This window comes from Chaetodon trifascialis, chromosome 8 (genome assembly GCF_039877785.1).
Source record: "Chaetodon trifascialis isolate fChaTrf1 chromosome 8, fChaTrf1.hap1, whole genome shotgun sequence".
NCBI lineage: Eukaryota > Metazoa > Chordata > Actinopteri > Chaetodontiformes > Chaetodontidae > Chaetodon > Chaetodon trifascialis.
In genome coordinates, this window is record NC_092063.1 from 1,524,467 (window position 1) to 1,541,636 (window position 17,170).

General features: G+C 47.2%; 1 protein-coding gene across 2 annotated transcripts in view; it reads left to right on the forward strand.

Annotated features, from left to right (window-relative positions):
- LOC139334987 (PDZ domain-containing protein 4-like) overlaps positions 1-17,142 on the forward strand; it is a 36,700-nt gene extending 19,558 nt beyond the window's left edge. For both annotated transcript variants that reach the window (XM_070968321.1, XM_070968322.1), the window contains exons 6-17: positions 430-528; positions 932-994; positions 4,418-4,519; positions 7,754-8,247; positions 8,405-8,594; positions 10,161-10,596; positions 11,192-11,615; positions 11,733-11,803; positions 12,402-12,748; positions 12,839-12,979; positions 13,929-14,041; positions 15,563-17,142. In XM_070968321.1, coding sequence (XP_070824422.1) covers positions 430-528; positions 932-994; positions 4,418-4,519; positions 7,754-8,247; positions 8,405-8,594; positions 10,161-10,596; positions 11,192-11,615; positions 11,733-11,803; positions 12,402-12,748; positions 12,839-12,979; positions 13,929-14,041; positions 15,563-15,806 — 2,724 coding nt within the window. In that variant the 3' untranslated portion in view covers positions 15,807-17,142. The remainder of the gene's footprint in view (positions 1-429; positions 529-931; positions 995-4,417; positions 4,520-7,753; positions 8,248-8,404; positions 8,595-10,160; positions 10,597-11,191; positions 11,616-11,732; positions 11,804-12,401; positions 12,749-12,838; positions 12,980-13,928; positions 14,042-15,562) is intronic.
- Positions 17,143-17,170: the final 28 nt, after the last annotated feature.

Consider the following 17,170-nt stretch of genomic DNA (forward strand, 5'->3'; position numbering starts at 1 on the left):
TTCACTGCTGTTTCCCGAGACGAGCGCCTGTTTGGTCGTTAAAGAAGAAACGGTCGGACTCCTTCGGCTCAGTGTCACAAAGAGACTTCCTGTTCTCCCTGAATCACCTCCTCCTCTTTCATTTCTAATTCATGTTCATTCTGTCCTCTGATGTCTCTTCTCCCTCATCATTTTCCCCTAAATGACTTCCTAATGTCCTCCTCTTGTCTCTGGGTTACACCCTTCATTTCCTCCTGAAATCGCCTCCTCCTCGGCGCTGCCTCCCTCTGCTGATGCCCTCCAGATAAAACAGATCAGCTGCTTTCTGCAGTGGACTCTCAGCTTGTCTTTCATTGTCCCATCAGCACACATGAGCACTGTGTCCTCCAGCGCTGTCCTCCGTAAACCAGCTCAGACCACCAACCTGTCCCCCCCCCTCTGCTCCCGCAGGAGGTGGAGCTGTACAAATCCAGCCAGCAGGAGAAGCTGGGACTGACAGTCTGCTACCGGACGGACGACGAGGAGGATCTTGGGATTTACGTCGGGGAGGTGAAGACAGACTCCTCATCCCTTCATTCTTCTGTCCAGTTTATTCACTCGTTCATTTAACCTCCATCTGACTCATTTATGGATTCAGTCCTCTGTCCATGATGCATCGATACAGCCCGTAATCTTATTTGATTAATCACTCGTCCCTCTTCATTCAGCCTTTCACGCGTCTGTTCTTTTATTTATTGCATTCATCCATTAATCACTTTATTCATCCTCTTATCCTTTGAATCATTCATCCAACCAATTACTCACTTCCTGCTCATTCAGCCAGCGTGTGCTGAGACACTCATGCATTCATGAAGTCATCGTTAATTTACCTGCTTCTGAATTCATGAGGTCATTTATTTATCCGTCTGTTCTTTAAGCTTTGCTTCGTTTATCTTTCTCTTCCTCACTTCAGGTTAATCCAAACAGCATCGCAGCCAAGAACGGGCGCATCAGAGAGGGCGATCGGATCCTGCAGGTACACAAACACTCGATCGGAGAATCGATGTCGGCGCTCGCAGAGAGACGCTGTCTGTCTGTCTGTCTGTCTGTCTGTCTGTCTGTCTGTCTGTCTGTCTGTCTGTCTGTCTGTCTGTCTGACCCAGAAAACAGACAAGTGTTCCTCATGTAAGAACAGAGTCGGTCATGGTCAGTTAGGCTCTATGATTACAGCGTTCCTGCTCACCCCAGTTAAAACTTGACTGCTTTTCAAACCGTTAACGTCGCTTAAAATGGAGTTTGATCTGTTGCAGACACCCGATTTACCCCTGACATGCCAGCGGCCACGTTCCATCTCTGTTTCAGAAGCGCTCTGCTCCACAGATAATGTGCGTCGAGTCTAGACAGGACGTCAGACACAGGAATGGTGTCGAGAATCCAGTAAATTTTCAAAATAAAACATCCTGTTCAGACTCCTGATCGTACACCAACTCAAACACAGTTAAAACAGACATATTATTAGATACATATTGAGGAAAAATGAGGAAATCAGCGATATCTGAGGAAGTCAACAAAACCATGCAGGCAAACCACAGCGTGAGATCACCGTGACGAGCCTGGTGCAACATTAAGGGTATCATGCATGTGTGAAAATGCACTAGAACATAATTGGTGGAGGAACAGTTCAGGTGAGTATAACCTCAATCAGGTGACCTACGATGCTGACCTTCGCACGTGCACAGCACTGATCAGGCAGGAAGTACTAATCGGGCTGTGACATCCATGTAAACATACACATTGAATGTGCATACTACTATATGTAAACAGCTTCAGTCACATGATGACACATCAACCATCTCCATGACACGAAGAAGCAACAACAGGCCGAAAAATGAGATGAGACCTCACGACTTTTTTTCAGTTTGACTCTTAACCAAATTTTCCCAATTTGCATTAAAACGGTCAAAAATCAACCCGCAGACTGACGTGACTTTTCCTGATCCCAGAGGTCAAACCCTGTCCGACACTAATGACCACAGGACCTTTCCTTCAGCGCCGCCCTGAGGACCAATCGTCTCTGCACTCATAAATACTGGATGTTGACCTTCAGCTGGCGGCAGGTTGGAAATACAAACTTGTCCTCTGCAGAATTAGCTGAGCTCCACGAGGGTCAAGAATAGCTTCAAATCAAACATGTAAATTTATCCCTGGAACCCCGGGGATGGTCTCGTCCAATCAGAGGCAGCAGTCAGCAGCCCAGTTACTGCTGTCCTAAAAATAGACGGAGAGAGTGAGATGGGGGGGGGCACATTGTCACCCAGGCTTACCACCACAGCGCTCAGCTCTGTTTGTTAGGCAGAGACCACCGTAAGCCCCCGTCAGTCACACCTCCTCATACGTTAGCGTCCTTATGCTTCTTATCATGTACGCAGCAGCTCGACAGCCTCCTCCAATGATACTCGAGCTGATAACACGAGCCACAATGTACTAAAATCCACAATTTACTCTTTATACACAGTCATGAAGTACGGCTGTTCACCTTTACGACTGTGTCCGACGTGCTGCAGGTGAGCTTCTTTATGTGAGTGAGTGAATGAATGAGTGAGTGAGTGCAGAAGCACTCGGCTTTAATCTACTTCCTCCATGCTTCAGCTGATGTACTGCAGATACTGCAAAACACGCTTCAGTACTGCAGCAGACTGAATATCAGCTGATGAGCGAGGTGCTAAAAAACAAAATGTTTGACATCTTCCTTCCTTTGAAGCAACACTTTCACTGTGCGTTGCTCTTTCAGAATAAAAGCATCAGCCTTTAGGAAGGAAATGCAGTAAAACAGCTCTGAGGTTCAGTCTATGATCCTCACTCAGGTGATGTGCTTCACCTGACGTTTGGGACGCTCACACAGTGTTCAGATTTAGGTTTGTGTGGAAAATGGACGAGACCAACAACCACCCTGACGATCATGTGCTGGAGAGGAGCGTTTTGCTGTGTTTAACTCTGGTTTTCCAACAAATCTCGCTGCTCTTCAGAAAATGCCACTGATTGATCTTCAGACACCTGTCGGTCTGCACACGTCACTTCACAGGTGACGGTGAGATAAGATAAACTTGCTTGCAGGACTCGCTGCTGAAGCTTGTACTTTACAAGGACGTGACCGTACAAACATTTATTTCTATATACTTTTCATCATCATTACAGCCAGTGTAAGCGCTGGTGATCATGAAGGAAGAAGGAAGGAAGGAAGTTAATTATCTGACAGATTTAAAGGTTTGACTTTGTGTCACAGATCGGTGTGATTGTCCATGTTTGTGAGAGGAGCCGTCGGAGTTTGACCTCTTTTCTATCCTGTTAAAAGGATGTTTGTGCTTCAGCGCTGCGGCTGCTTCCTCACCTGGGTTCACTGCTCTTCCTCAGAGAGACTGACCATGAAGAACGAGCGTGAATAAATTCATCTTGCTGACATTTCCTCACTCGTTATCCTCTGACCGCCGACCTCCAGAAAACAGAGTTATGGAAAAGGGAAAGCTGGAAAATGATAAGAATAGACCAGCGGCAGCACCTGGCATCGCCATGGTTACCGGGCAGCAGGTGAATGATGTCGTCACCGGTTCCCATGGCAGCCGTCACCGCAGAGATGAATGCCTTTTGGACAGATGTGGTGTCTCCCTGAAAGTTTCGACGCACAGCACAGCCAATGACATCGTGTACACCTGCGACACGGCGCGTGATTATTCAATCATCTGATGTTAGAATCATGTTTTCATCCTCAATTTTCATCAATTTCATCCCAAAAATATCTCAGCTTACTCAAAAAGTCACTTTTACTGTGGTGAAATTAAAGGACCAAGCTGCTGTTTTTGACTGCAAATAACACAGTACTCTACTTCACTGCTGCTGCTGGAGAAGTATTCAAGTATTTTTCTTAAAGTAGCAGTACCACAGAGTAAAATTACTCCACTGCAAGGAAAAGTCCTGCATTAAAAACTTTAATTAAGAAGAACAGGAATATTATCCTAACAAATGAAATTGTGTATAAGCAGCATTTTATGCTGTAAAATTCATATTCGCAAAAATTGAGCATTTTTTAAATAATATTAGGTATTTTATTCAATAATAATTAACCAATAATTAATCTATAATATATCATATTTTATAAACTGAGCATGTGTTTAATGTTTGTCCTTCAAAGCGACCAGTAACAGCTCTCAGATAAATGTGGTGCAGAACAAAGTATTCTTAGTTTTATAAAGTACAAGTACCTCAAAAAAGTACAGTACTTTATTTACTTTATTGCTATTTACTATTTATTTGTGTCCTGAATAACAAAGAAAAGGAGGAAATCGTCAGAGTGAGACGCTGACAACACACAGTGTTAAGAACTGCAGGATGGACTTCATATTCAGGGTCAGGGGCGTCCCCGCGTACATTAACTGATGTCTTCACGTCCCCTCGTCCCCTCTAGATCAACGGAGTGGACATTCAGAACAGAGAGGAAGCGGTGGCCATTTTGACCCGAGAGGACAGCATCAACTTCTCGCTGCTGCTGGCGCGGCCGGACACGGAGGTGACGTCACACGACACGACACGACACGGTCAAGCCGCTGAGGGTGTGCACAGTACACACACTGTGTACTCAAAATACACAGGCTGTGTGATGTGATGATGAGAATCTGTGTGGCCACTCAGTGGGAATCAAACCAACAACCCTGGCAGAGTTCATTTTGAGGCACTTTGACTACATTTTGGAAGCTAATATTGTACTTTCTACTCCACTGCATACTCAGTGGTAACTTTGCTGAGTCAGATTATTGATCCGAAACATAAAACCGGCTCATATGTTATGGATCATCATGATGGATGAAATTACCAAGACGTATATAAAGTCATCAAGTCGCTCCACCTTAAGCAGCTGCAGCATTAAAGAGTTTAGACATTAAAGCGTCACTAATCACAATTTGCTACTGTCGGAGCAAAGACACGGAGGTACAATACATAGTTTAGAATCTGTGAATCCATACATGTGTATGGAAAGATTAAGAATAGTTCTAGTGGTTGATGTTTCAGTGTTCTCAGCAAACACTGTTCCAGCTGTTCTCAGGAGCACCGACGCCTAATTCATCTGATCAATAGGCTGATGATCTGCCCGGGTTCAGATCTGAGGTGTGGACTGGGTGTGGAGAGACGCCATGTCCACTCCCAAAAGTAAAATTCTGGTCATGGCTTTAAGTGAAGACACCATCCAGTAAAACCCTCAGACAAACTTAAGTATCAGGTACAATAACCAGCGAAGTGGCTCCATCAGTGTTTCGTGTGTAGTCAGTGTCAGCCCTGCCCTGAGCTTTACACGATGGTGTAGATTTATATGAAAACACAGTGCACATAAAATGACAAGTATGTTTTATAGATAAGGCCCAACATGATGCAGTTTCATTCTGTCATATTCAAAACTAAATATGAGAAAAACAAAAATAATGTATTCTGTATGTTTATACATGTTAGGCACAACCTGCGCAACCATGAAATTCAGGAGGCTGCGCACACACACACACACACACACACACACACACACACACGGCATGATAAATGTTTTCAGTATGACAGCAGGTCCCACAGCGTGTGTCCACATCTGCTGACGGAGGACGAACTGCAAGACGGCATTTTCATACATGTCAGTTAAAACACACACGTACATATTCACTGATGAACGTGCACAATGTGTGTGTGTGTGTGTGTGTGTGTGTGTGTGTGTGTGTGTGTGTGTGTGTGTGTGTGTGTGTGTGTGTGTGGGCGTGCACTCACACATCAACTAAATAAATGAGCCGTCACTCAGCCAGTCAGTATTTAGACACTCTGACACCTCAGCCAGTCACATCTCGTGGTAAAGACACAGCCGGACATGATGGACGTTTTAGCGACTAAGCAAATAACAGATTCAGGAGGGACGGGGGAGCTGCTGTGATGGAAGAGAGAGCAAGCAGAAACGCCCAGACTAATGTCCTCTGAGTGTGTTTTACATTTATTGAATGGTGTCCATTGTTGCTCTTTCAACATCAGGACAAACTACGGTGACGTGCGTCCACACATCTGTCTGTCCAACCTCAGGTTAGGATCTGTGGACAGCTGCAGAACCATTTCAACCTTAATGAGTCTTTGATGTCCCCTTGGGACAGACTTGACATTATCAGGTGCGTGGAGTGCAATGAACACTGGAGCCTCTCGGGGACGCTAGTCAGACTTAAAGTCTGAGAAAAATTATGTTCTGATGTTCACAAAAACAAAAATTCTTCGCTCAACATCATTTAAAAGTCTTTTCCTAGAGGCTGATGCAGTTGAAACCATTGTAAAAATGATGTTTCCAGTAGAATCAAAGTGCATTCAGGGAGCTCAATGCAAAAAATCATTCATTTGGGCTGGCGTTGCATATTTTATAGTCAGTAAAAATATTTCTGGCGGCAGAAAAGCAGAATGTATTTTACGGCTGCTGAAGGGGGGGGGGGGTAAGGCTACCAGAGACTGATGAAATGATGCAGGGATGATGGATGAGGAGAGGAAACGGAGGAGAATATTTATCCCATGTGACCTAGTTTCTTCCATCAAGGTCACACACACACACACACACACACACACACACACACACACACACACACACACACACACACACACACACACACACACACACACACAGAGTTTATTGTCTGAAAATGTCTCAGTGATGTCCTAAAGCAGCTGCTCACTGTAGCTTTTAGGAAACTCTACTCAAGCAGGAGGAAGTGGTGCATTAGCTGGGGGACTATTTCCAGCGGCGGATGAATCCACATGCGGTGCTGCAGTGAGTGTTTGTGGCAGCAGGACGGTGTGTGTGGGACTGAGCGAGTGTGTGTGTGTGTTCACGATGAAGGAACGTGTCAGCCAGTGCGACAGCGTGGCTCACTGATGTGTTTCGAATGGTTTTTGGACAACAGTGGAGCTCAGAGGAAGAGGATGAATCGGGCTGTGATTCACACAGTGCGCGAGACTGACTATAAAAACTAAAACTACAGAATATCACCAGAAGGATTAACATCAAAAAGGCCCCTGGAAGACATGAGGACACACGTGTCTAAACCTGAAAAGATGACTGGAGTACTGGTGATTTATCTTCCTGCAGTTTTACATCCTGGTATCTGCAGTGAAAGGGAAATCTCACTTTTAAATCTCTGCACTCAGTGATGTGTGACTGCTCCAGTTGGGCTCTTGGTTTGTGTCTCCCCTCCAATCAAACGCCCCCTCACACGGCTCCAGTCTGATCTGGTGTAACATGGAGGGATGGTTCGTCTCGGCAGTGTCCGTGCTGCTGGCGTTGCTTGAGGGATCAAAGTCCAGGAACAGCACCAGGCTGCTCAGCGAACGTCACGTGACCCACTGGGGACTCAAGGGATTCAACCTCTGCTATATAACAAGCAGGGCTGGACTCAACTGAGCATGTGCAAACGCCCCAAACCCCGGAGGGTTGCCAACTGTGCCGACTCCAGTCTGCTGCCAGCCGGCACTGTCGTTCACAGTGAGATATATTCATCACTGACTGGATTACAGACAATCGCGGTCCTCAGAGGATGAATCCTAACGAGTCCGCTGATTCTCTGACTTCATGTCTCTGACTCGACTTTCGCCACCAGCAGATCAAAACTTCATGACAAGAGTCTAATGATCAGATTCTCGTTAGCATCAGCTGTTCGGCTAAAGAAGCATGCTAACACGCCAAAGGGGATCAATATTAATATCGATATAGTTAATGAATGAATTTTCTTTGTCCTTCCAGAATGAAAACCCTGCTGATCCAGAGGAGGACATGGAGCTGACTCTGGAAGGAGGAGGCTTCCACCCAAACCCTCGAGCCTCCTCCTCCTCCCTCACTTCCTCTCACCTCTCTGGATACTATCGCCTCTGCCGGGCGGGAGCAGGAGGAGGTGGAGGCGGTGGTGGCCTGGCCTGCCCGGGAGGAGGAGGAGGTGGAGAAGGTGAAGGGGGCGATGTAGATGTGGAGGAGGAAGAGGATGAGGATGGGGAGGAAGGAGAGAGAGGAGAGAAGGAGGACAGAGAGCCGCCCGTACCCCTCCCTCCCCTGCTGAGCCTGGCCCCTCTGCTGTCCAACAGCCAGGAGCTGGACAGCGGGGTGGGCCGGACCGACGACAGCACCCGCTACGAGGAGTCGTCCGAACACGACCTGCTGGGTGATCAGACCAGCGCCTGCAACACCAACACCACCAACACACCAGGCAGCACCAGGAAGTTCAGACCAGGACCCAGCCCCAGGTAGGACAGGGGCGTAGAGTCCGTATTACAGCCAAGAGGGTCGTGTCTATTTTGACTATTTTCTTCCTGAAAGTAGGTAAATTTCCTGACATTTTGAAATTGCCTTCAGCCAGATTAATGTCTAACGCTCTCCAAACGCCTCTGTTTCCTGCACCAGGCCCAGTCCCAGACCAAGCCCCGGCCTCGGCCCCAGCCCCGGGCACGGCCGAGGAGACACCACCCCTCCTTTCCTCCACCTGCGAGACCTCCAGCTCAGCTCCGACTCCCTCCCTCCCGGCATGGACTGGACAGCTGGAGGAGGGACAGGAGGAGCAGCATACAGTCCTCACCACCATCACCACCACAAGGTGCTGTGTATCGAAATGAGCTCCTGTGACGTCCGTCATTGTCTTTATTTTACTGATTTTCATTGAATCCCATTAAAAGACTGAACCAACAGTGAGTAGTGAGTGTGTGTCCCATTGGTTCAGAGGGAACCAGCGGGTTTGGGGCTCAAACAGGGAGTCAGGAAGTAGTGAGAGATCCACTGACACATTGTTGGTTTTGGGCTTTTCATGAGATTTGTTGAGAAGAACGAAAATACAGAATATACCGTAGTTGGACTCACTGTCTTTCCCTCTTTCACCAACTAATATGACCCCGGTGACTCAGATCTACTGTATGAGCTTCAGCACGGAGAAAAGCCTTTAAGCTATTACCCAGAGTGCTGCACTTCAGTCTGGCTGCGAGTCGTCTCATAGCAACAAGAGCTGCGACCAGGACTTCACTGCCTTTAGTGCTGCTACAGAAAAAGAGATGAAACAGTACTGAGCATGCTCGCATTAAGTATAAGTCCTTGATGCTCACATACAAAATTGCCACCAAAACCGCCCCGACCTACCTGAACTCCCTCATTCAGGTTTATGCCCCCCCCCCCCCCCCCGCTCACTACGCTCTGCCCAGGAACAGCGCCTGGTGCCGCCACCTCGAAAAACCCCGAAGTCTCCAGCGAGACTCTTTTCTTCTGTGGTTTCCAGGCGGTGGAACGAGTTACCAAACTCCATTCGTTCTCCCTCTCGATCTTTAGAAAAAGAGTGAAGACCAAGCTCTTTACTGACGAGCTTGTTGCATAAAGAAGGAAACAAAAAAAACAAAAAACAACAGCTCTCGGTCGACTTCGTAGCACCTACAGTATGTCCAGTCGGACCAGAAAGTTGCGTTAGGGCACTTATTCTTGTGACAACTGAAAACTGTAAATTGTTGTAACTGATGTTTGGACACGTTTTCTTAACAGCGCTGGTCTTTTTTTTTTTTTAAAGAGATTCAGACTTTATTCCTCAGTTTCAAAAGAAGACAAAGATCCTGCTGCAGTGCCACTCTGAGCTAAATGCTAATGTATGGTGTTTGGCAGGTATAAAGTTTACCATCTTAGTTTAGCATGCTAACATTAGCTGCACACAGGTTTCGCCCTGATGATGGTGCTCATCATTATAAACCGCCATGAGGGGAGGATGAACATCTGAACCAAAAGTAATGAATCGACCAGCACTGCCGTCCCTAAAGCTAAACACCACTAGCGTGGCTAAAAAAAATGATCTACAGAGCTTTTAGCTGAACCTGGAACGTAATTAGGCAATGGTTGGCTTTGGTTACTTGTATTTGCCATTTATACCCCAGAAATGTTAACAGTAGACTATTTGGTCATGAAAGTAATCAGTAATTTCAGCTCAGAGGCAAATAGGATGAAAAGATTTGATTATTTTCCACAAAGCTGCTGATCACCTGTAATTTATGCTAATTAAGAAAGATCTGGTCTTAAATATTTCTTATTTCAAACACAGTACAGAAACTAATATGATAACTGAGGCTATGAAAGACCTCCATGGCCTCATGTTGGTGTCCAGCTGCTAACGCCTGACCTCTGACCTCTGCAGCATTACCACCACCACCAGCCCCCTCTGATGATGATGATGCCGGGTCTGACGGAGGAAGAGTGCCAGCGATACCAGGAGCTGCTGGAGATCAAGTGCCAGTACGAGAGATTTAACGAAAAGCAGCAACGAGAAGCAGCGATGGCCGAACGCGACGACGCTGAGGTGGAGCTGGGAGACCAGGAGGAGAGACAAGAGGCGGGGAAGGAAGGAGAGGAGGAAGCTCCTGGTTCTTCTTCATCAGTGGACGTGAACTGCGGTGCAGCTTTAAGCGAGCACGAGATGGCGCTGATCGAGGAGGAGCTGCGCCACCTGGAGTTCAAGTGCCGCAACATTCTCCGAGCGCAGAAGATGCAGCAGCTCAGAGAGAGGTGTCTGAAAGCCTGGATGATGGAGGAGGAGGCGGTGGCAGCCGGGCGACCAGGCCCTCCTGACGCAGGTAACCGTGATAACAGCTGACACGGGAGCGTTTGAACGACAACCCGAAGTCCCGTCATCGGCTCAGTATCTATGGAGCCTGATGGGAATATTTAGAGATGTATGACTGACTGACGAAACCTCAGTGAGTCACGTCTGCATGAATCAACACAAACAGCTTTGACCTTCATGTGACAGAAGACTGAAAACGCTAACATGCTCTGTCACATTAGCCGTCATTACAGCCACTCGATCGACCGTTTCTTCTCTCTGAAGATGTGCAGTGAAATTAAAAACATGAAATTATTCCTCCAAAACCATGAAACAGAAACAGAGTGAAAACACTGAAAATCCTCATTTAGACTTTGAAGCAGCAACACGTTTGAACAGGTTTGAGGCTCACGTTTAGCTCTTTAGCATCAATCTGTGTGTCCGTGACCACACCCACTCTGTGACATCATGCGATCTGTGTCAAACACTGAGGAAGGACCGATGAAGATGATGACTGTATAAAAATGAAGCTGGGATTGAATTGTGTCCAAATGTTGTTACTCTGCAGGCGTTGCAATCTTTTTAGCCTTTAACTGCCATTAAAAACAAAAAATCCTCATTTGTAGGTCTGGATAACCATAATGACGATGACGATGATGACCCTCATCACCACGAGCTGTCGGCCATCAACGAGCTGCCGGAGCGAGAGCGATCGGACGACAAAGACAGCACCAGCGCCTACAACACCGGAGGAGAGAGCTGTCACAGCACGCCGTTGGTCAGCACAGAGCAGATCCCGCCTCTCCAGGAAGAGGAGGACAAAGGAGGGAGACGGCTGATGTCTCCGCCTCCTCTGCTCCCCCTCGGTCGCCTCCCCCCTCTGAACTCCCCCCTCACCCCGCGGCGTCACAGGCGGGACCGAGACAGAGAGAGACGCCACTCAAACCTCAGCTGCTCCTTCTCCCCCAGCACTTACAGGAAGTACGAAACAGCCAATGGTAGTGTGGCAAACGGCTCAAGCTCCACCCCCTCTACACCCTCCAAGTTCAGGTGTCTTTGATGGTTCTGCTTTAACACACCCTGTTAGCTTAAACCTTCTAAAAGTGCATCGATGTTTATGTGTTACGGTTAAATGTTGGACGCTTTGCTGTTTGTTGCCATCATCAGGTCTTTGACCAGAGAGGTGGGGTCTTCTCCAAGAAGGGGTGTGGCTGATGGAGGGCGGGGCTCCAGAGCAGGTACACATTGCATCCTTCTCCAGTTCAAGCACTGCAACCGCAGACTCTGCAGAAAATGCTGTCTGCTATTTGTCAAACAGCCTGCTAGCTGAAATCAGTCTTTAGCCCAATGATGTAGCTGCTCTCAGCCAAACAGCTAAAGTTAAAGGATCCCTGTGGAGCGTGAGTGATGCAACTCAGATTCCTGTTGACTCCACAGCGATGATGGAGACGTGTAGTGCATGCAAGGCATAAAACATGAAGGTTTAAAGACACTTTACCACAGCTGGAAACACCATCGGGGCTAGCTAGCCCAGCAGGTCGAATCAACCGACCTGACGGCTGACGTGACTGACATTAACTTCAGAAACTGCCCATTTCTGTCATGAATGGAGGCTTCGTCTGTTGGTTTCACTCTTTCCCACTGAAACACGACAGCAGAGGCAGGATAGAAGAAGACTGCCAGCAGACGTAAACAAGGACGTCTTGGTTTGAAATGGTTTAGGAGGAAGGAACCATTTGTTAACATTAGTCAGACCTCCAGGACAAACTCAGTGTTTGATGGTGAAGAAAACTTTAAACGTGATTTTAATCTTTTATATTTTTGTTATCACTGCAGGTGGAGCCGCCGACAGGCCCGGAGGTGGAAGTGCAGAGTCCAGTCCCTACTTGACCCGAAGACACCACAGCCACAACAAGCCGTTAGAGCGCTACCAGAGCTGCATGACCCTCCCCTCCGAGGGCCTGGTGGACCCCCTGGACCGAGTGAGAGACAGAGCGAGGGCCGAGGGCGAGGAGAGAGGCATGGGCACGGGCAGCAGTGGCCCAGCCAGCCCCAGGAGCGTGAACAGCGCCCCCTGTGGTCTGGAGGACCACCATGCAAGAGCCTCGCGGTTAGGCCTGGCTTTACCGCTCGGGCTGACACACTCGTCACCGACGGCCTCGCCACAACGCATGGAGTGGAAGGTAGATAATGAGGAGATAATGAGGTGATGTTTGCTGATAACAGAAACATTTTCTTCATGACGCTGATCTCAACCATATGAACCATCCCAGGTAAAGATCCGCAGCGATGGCACTCGCTACGTGGCCAAGCGGCCGGTCAGGGATCGTCTGCTGAAGGCCAGAGCCATGAAGATCAGAGAGGAACGCAGCGGCATGACGACCGACGACGACGCTGCCAGCGAGATGAAACAGGTCTGTGCAGCAGAGGCGGCAGACGGCGAGTTACAACGATCCATTTCAGGATTCACGAGCAGATTAAGACCCTGGAAAACGCATATGTTTTCATGCGGTTTGGCCTCTCGTTTACAGGCAAACAGAGTTTTTTTCATTTTTAAAAACTCCAGCAAAAGTGGAGATTTTTGAAAACGCCGGCTATTTGTCGGCGTGTAAACTGGGTTAAACGGCGTTTTAGGTTCCGAAACGTCACACCATGCGACTGAATACTTAACGTCATGTGAGCGACCTTGTTTACACTCGCGCCTGTAGGTTTGGCATAGATGATGCGCTCGATGGCGGATTTATCCAGGTCCATGTAAACGACAACATTTTTGAAAACAATGTTGTGTGCACGATGTTATTTTTGAAAATGGGGCCAAAATGTCCGTTTTCCAAAACACCCTGCTACGTGTAAACGCTGCCATCGAGATTTAGGTCAGTTCACCTCAAACTGCATCCTGTTTTAAATAACTGAGCCCAGAAAACAATGTTAATTATATTTACTGACGGTTCATTGAGGGTAGAAAATGATGAAAAAGATGGCAGAATAAACTAAAAAAGAGACTCCTCTCAGATAAATAACCCAAAAACGAGCACCGTGGAGTCAATCTGACCTTCAGCTCATACACACACACACGCACACGCACGCACGTACACACACACACACACACATTTTATCTGTTAGTCACACAAGATGACTTACAGAAACCTCCCAGTGCAACAACACACAAGTTAAACTGAGAATAAATCTCAAATGTTCACCTCTGATATTTAGAGCTGCATCACTCACTACCTGAGTTCCTTATTTTACTGCTTACATGGAACTTTGTCGTTAATATTCTTAACTTCATTCGGAACCATATTACATCAATCAGGCAAACCGCTCATTCAACCGGAGATCACCTCCCAAACTGTCCTCCAACAGGGTCGATACTGGAGCAAAGAGGAGAGGAAGCAGCAGCTGCTGAGAGCCAGAGAATACCGACGAAGAAGAGAGTTCATGATGCAGAGCCGCCTGGACTACCTCAGAGGAGACAGGTAGGGGACAAAGTCCAGTTCTGTCCCAAGGTTTAAAAAGAAAAGCGACTGAAGGACACATAAAACAGTGCCTGACTCATCCTGAAAGAGCGAATTATGGAGTCACTCCACTGTGAGAACATGTCGAGAATGTGTAGTATGTGAGTGTTTTAGGTAGAGGTCATCATGACACGTTTAAGGTGTTTTTATTGCTTTTAAATGACTGTTCTCACCTCACCTCCCTCTGCGGATCATTGGTCTGTTGATGGTTGAAAACAAAGGTTGAGTCTGTGTTCACCTGAGACCTACTGTACACCTGAACAGGTGTTAATCAGCATCATCACCATCACCTGTGAGCTCAGTGCAAACCTGTGAGAGCAGGATGTCAAGAGCCAGAGCTCAGCCTGAGGAATAAAACTGGACCTTAGTGAGACCCCGTTTACACTCAGGGAAGACGCCGTTTTCATGCGGTTTGGCCTCTCGTTTACATGCAAACAGAGTTTTTTTTCCACAGAAAACGATCATTTTTAAAAACTCCGGCCGAAGTGGAGATTTCTGAAAAGGTTTAAACAACATGCAACTGAATACTTAACGTCATGTGAGCGACCTTGTTGACACTCGCGCCTGTAGGTTTGGCATAGATGATGCGCTCGACGGCGGATTTGTCCAGGTTCATGTAAAGAGGGGCCATAAAATCCGTTTTCCAAACACCCTGCTACGTGTAAACGTAGGATGAGAGACACGACGCTTCTGAGGCTGCAGCATGAAGTCTGAAGCTCAGAGGCTGCTGAAAGGCTTTTTACAAGCTTTACTGTCAGAAAACCCACATTTGCATAGGAAGGTTTGACAGAAGGGCACCGGCTGACTCAGCGTCCCTCAGGCACTCAAACTGGTTCTGAAAGCTCACAGCTCGGTTATGAAGCCGTGATTGCATAACCGAGCAGCAGGAGGAGACGGGCGGGAACAAACGGCTGCCTGGAAGCTGCACACAAGCAAACCTGCTTTAACAGAACAGAGGAAACTTTGTGTCTTTAAAACAAAGACGTTTACAAAGAATGCTTCACCCTGCCTCCACAGACAAGCACTTTATCACCTTCACAAAGTCATCTGAATCGTTTGTAAGAAGGGAGAGTCTCCTGGTCGCTGCACCAGAATGAAAAGAAAGAAAGATTTACTTAAAACTGATTATTTTACATTAAAACAGACTAATCACTTATTTTCTTCACGTGATGCCACAAGATCTTGTTTGCATCTTCAGTCAAATCTGTCAAAACTGGCAAAAACTGCTTGATTGCGAGGAGGTTTTTGCACTTTAGGTTGTTGTACTTTGAAATATGACGGGCAGTGATTCGTAGTTACTGGGCTGAAATACGAAGCCTCAGAGGTTCAGAGAGGTTTAGTGCACATGAGATAAATAAATATATCTTTCTGTCTTTCAGGACTTTTCAGGGGCTCCGTGCTAAAATGTGCAAAACTACCACAGATGTGTTTTAAAAATGGACCGAGGTCTTAATCAGTGTTGGTTTTTGGTTCTATGTCCAGGGACTCCTCATCGTCAGCAGGAGGTGCTTCCGACCCCCGATCATCCCAGATCGCTCCGCCCCACCCCCGACAGGACTCGCCCAGCAACAACATCCTGTTACTGAGCCAGAAGAAGATCATGAAGAGGAGGAACCGACGCATCCTCGACAACTGGATCACCATCCAGGAGCTGCTGGCTCACGGCTCGAGGTCGCCCGACGGGAAGAAAATCTACAACCCTCTGCTCTCTGTGACCACGGTCTGATGTGAGGAGGAGGAGGAGGAGGAGGAGGAGGAGGAGGAGGAGGAGGAAGGCTTAAGACTTGAAGAAATTGGATAAAAGAGAGAGATTAAAAACTTGAAACACTTTGGTGTGACTCAGATCTGCTTAAAACCGTCCCATGAGCCGCCTTCGATGGTGAGAACAAGCAGAATGACAAAGAGGAGGAAGAGGAGGGTACAGACGGCAGAGATGTCAGAGAATCACCCTGAAAAGGTAGAACTGATCCCGGACAAGCGGCAAAAAACCTGTTTGAAGGCTGAACGTGGAACAAAAGACTGTTCTGGGATCAGATGTTTTTGGTTTTACTGGATCCTGATCTGCCTGTTGACTTTATGGCAGCTCTCTGCCCCCTGTGGACCAAATGTCCCTGATGGACCTGCAGGTGGAGACACCATTCTGTGAACCTGAAGGTCACAGGTTCCATCTCGCAGTCCGAGAAGGCAAACAGTAAATGCAGCATGAGAAAGACACGAGTGGACGCAGAGAGACACAAACTGAGACAAAGACAGAAGAAGAAAGACGTTTTGAAATTTGTGGACTTTATGAATGTTGTTCATGAGCGTACAGATCATGATGCTCGGAGCAGAAAGTGGAGATAGGATGACGATGTCCTCACATAAAAAGAAAAGTTTCAGCAGATTCGGAAGAAAAGTCGAGAAGTCAAGTGATTTTTCTCAGAACCGAAGCGGCTCCGTTCTCCAAAGACAATAACTGTACAGAGAGTTACGGAGGCGCTGCTGGCGCAGAAACACATCCACAGAATAATCATGAGTGACTGATTCACAGTCAGTATTGACCCACAGTCAGTGTTCACCCACGACGTGCATTGAAGGGAAACCTGATGTCATCGCTCTGTGACCTTCACCGAGCTTCACTCCTCTTCATTCACAGGTCCATCATTTCTAACGCACTTTCCCAGAATGCCTTTGGAGACCACTGAGGGGAACGGGGTCACCTGATTACATTTTTTATGATTTCTGGTCTCTTCTGAGGAATTCTTCCTGTACGACCACATTTTTATCTTTATTCTTTACCTTTTCCACCGTTTGAACGTTAACGCTCTTTTGTTGCTGGTTTGGTTTTCGCTCGCAGCAGGTGCTTCGCAGTGTGCTGTGGCTGCTGCTGTCCGCCGCTCTGCTGGACCGTGTAAAAAGAGATCAACACTGAGAAATGCATGAACTAAGTATTGAATGTTGTGGATTATTGGAGTTGATTCTTTAATCTAAGGTGGTGTAGTGTACAAAGCTTTGTGCAGACATTTTTAGTCGTGAACGATGTGAAAATTCTGAGTAAATTAAATGAAAATGAAGTGAAACGTACGAAGCGTCCTCTCGTCTTTCTTTGAG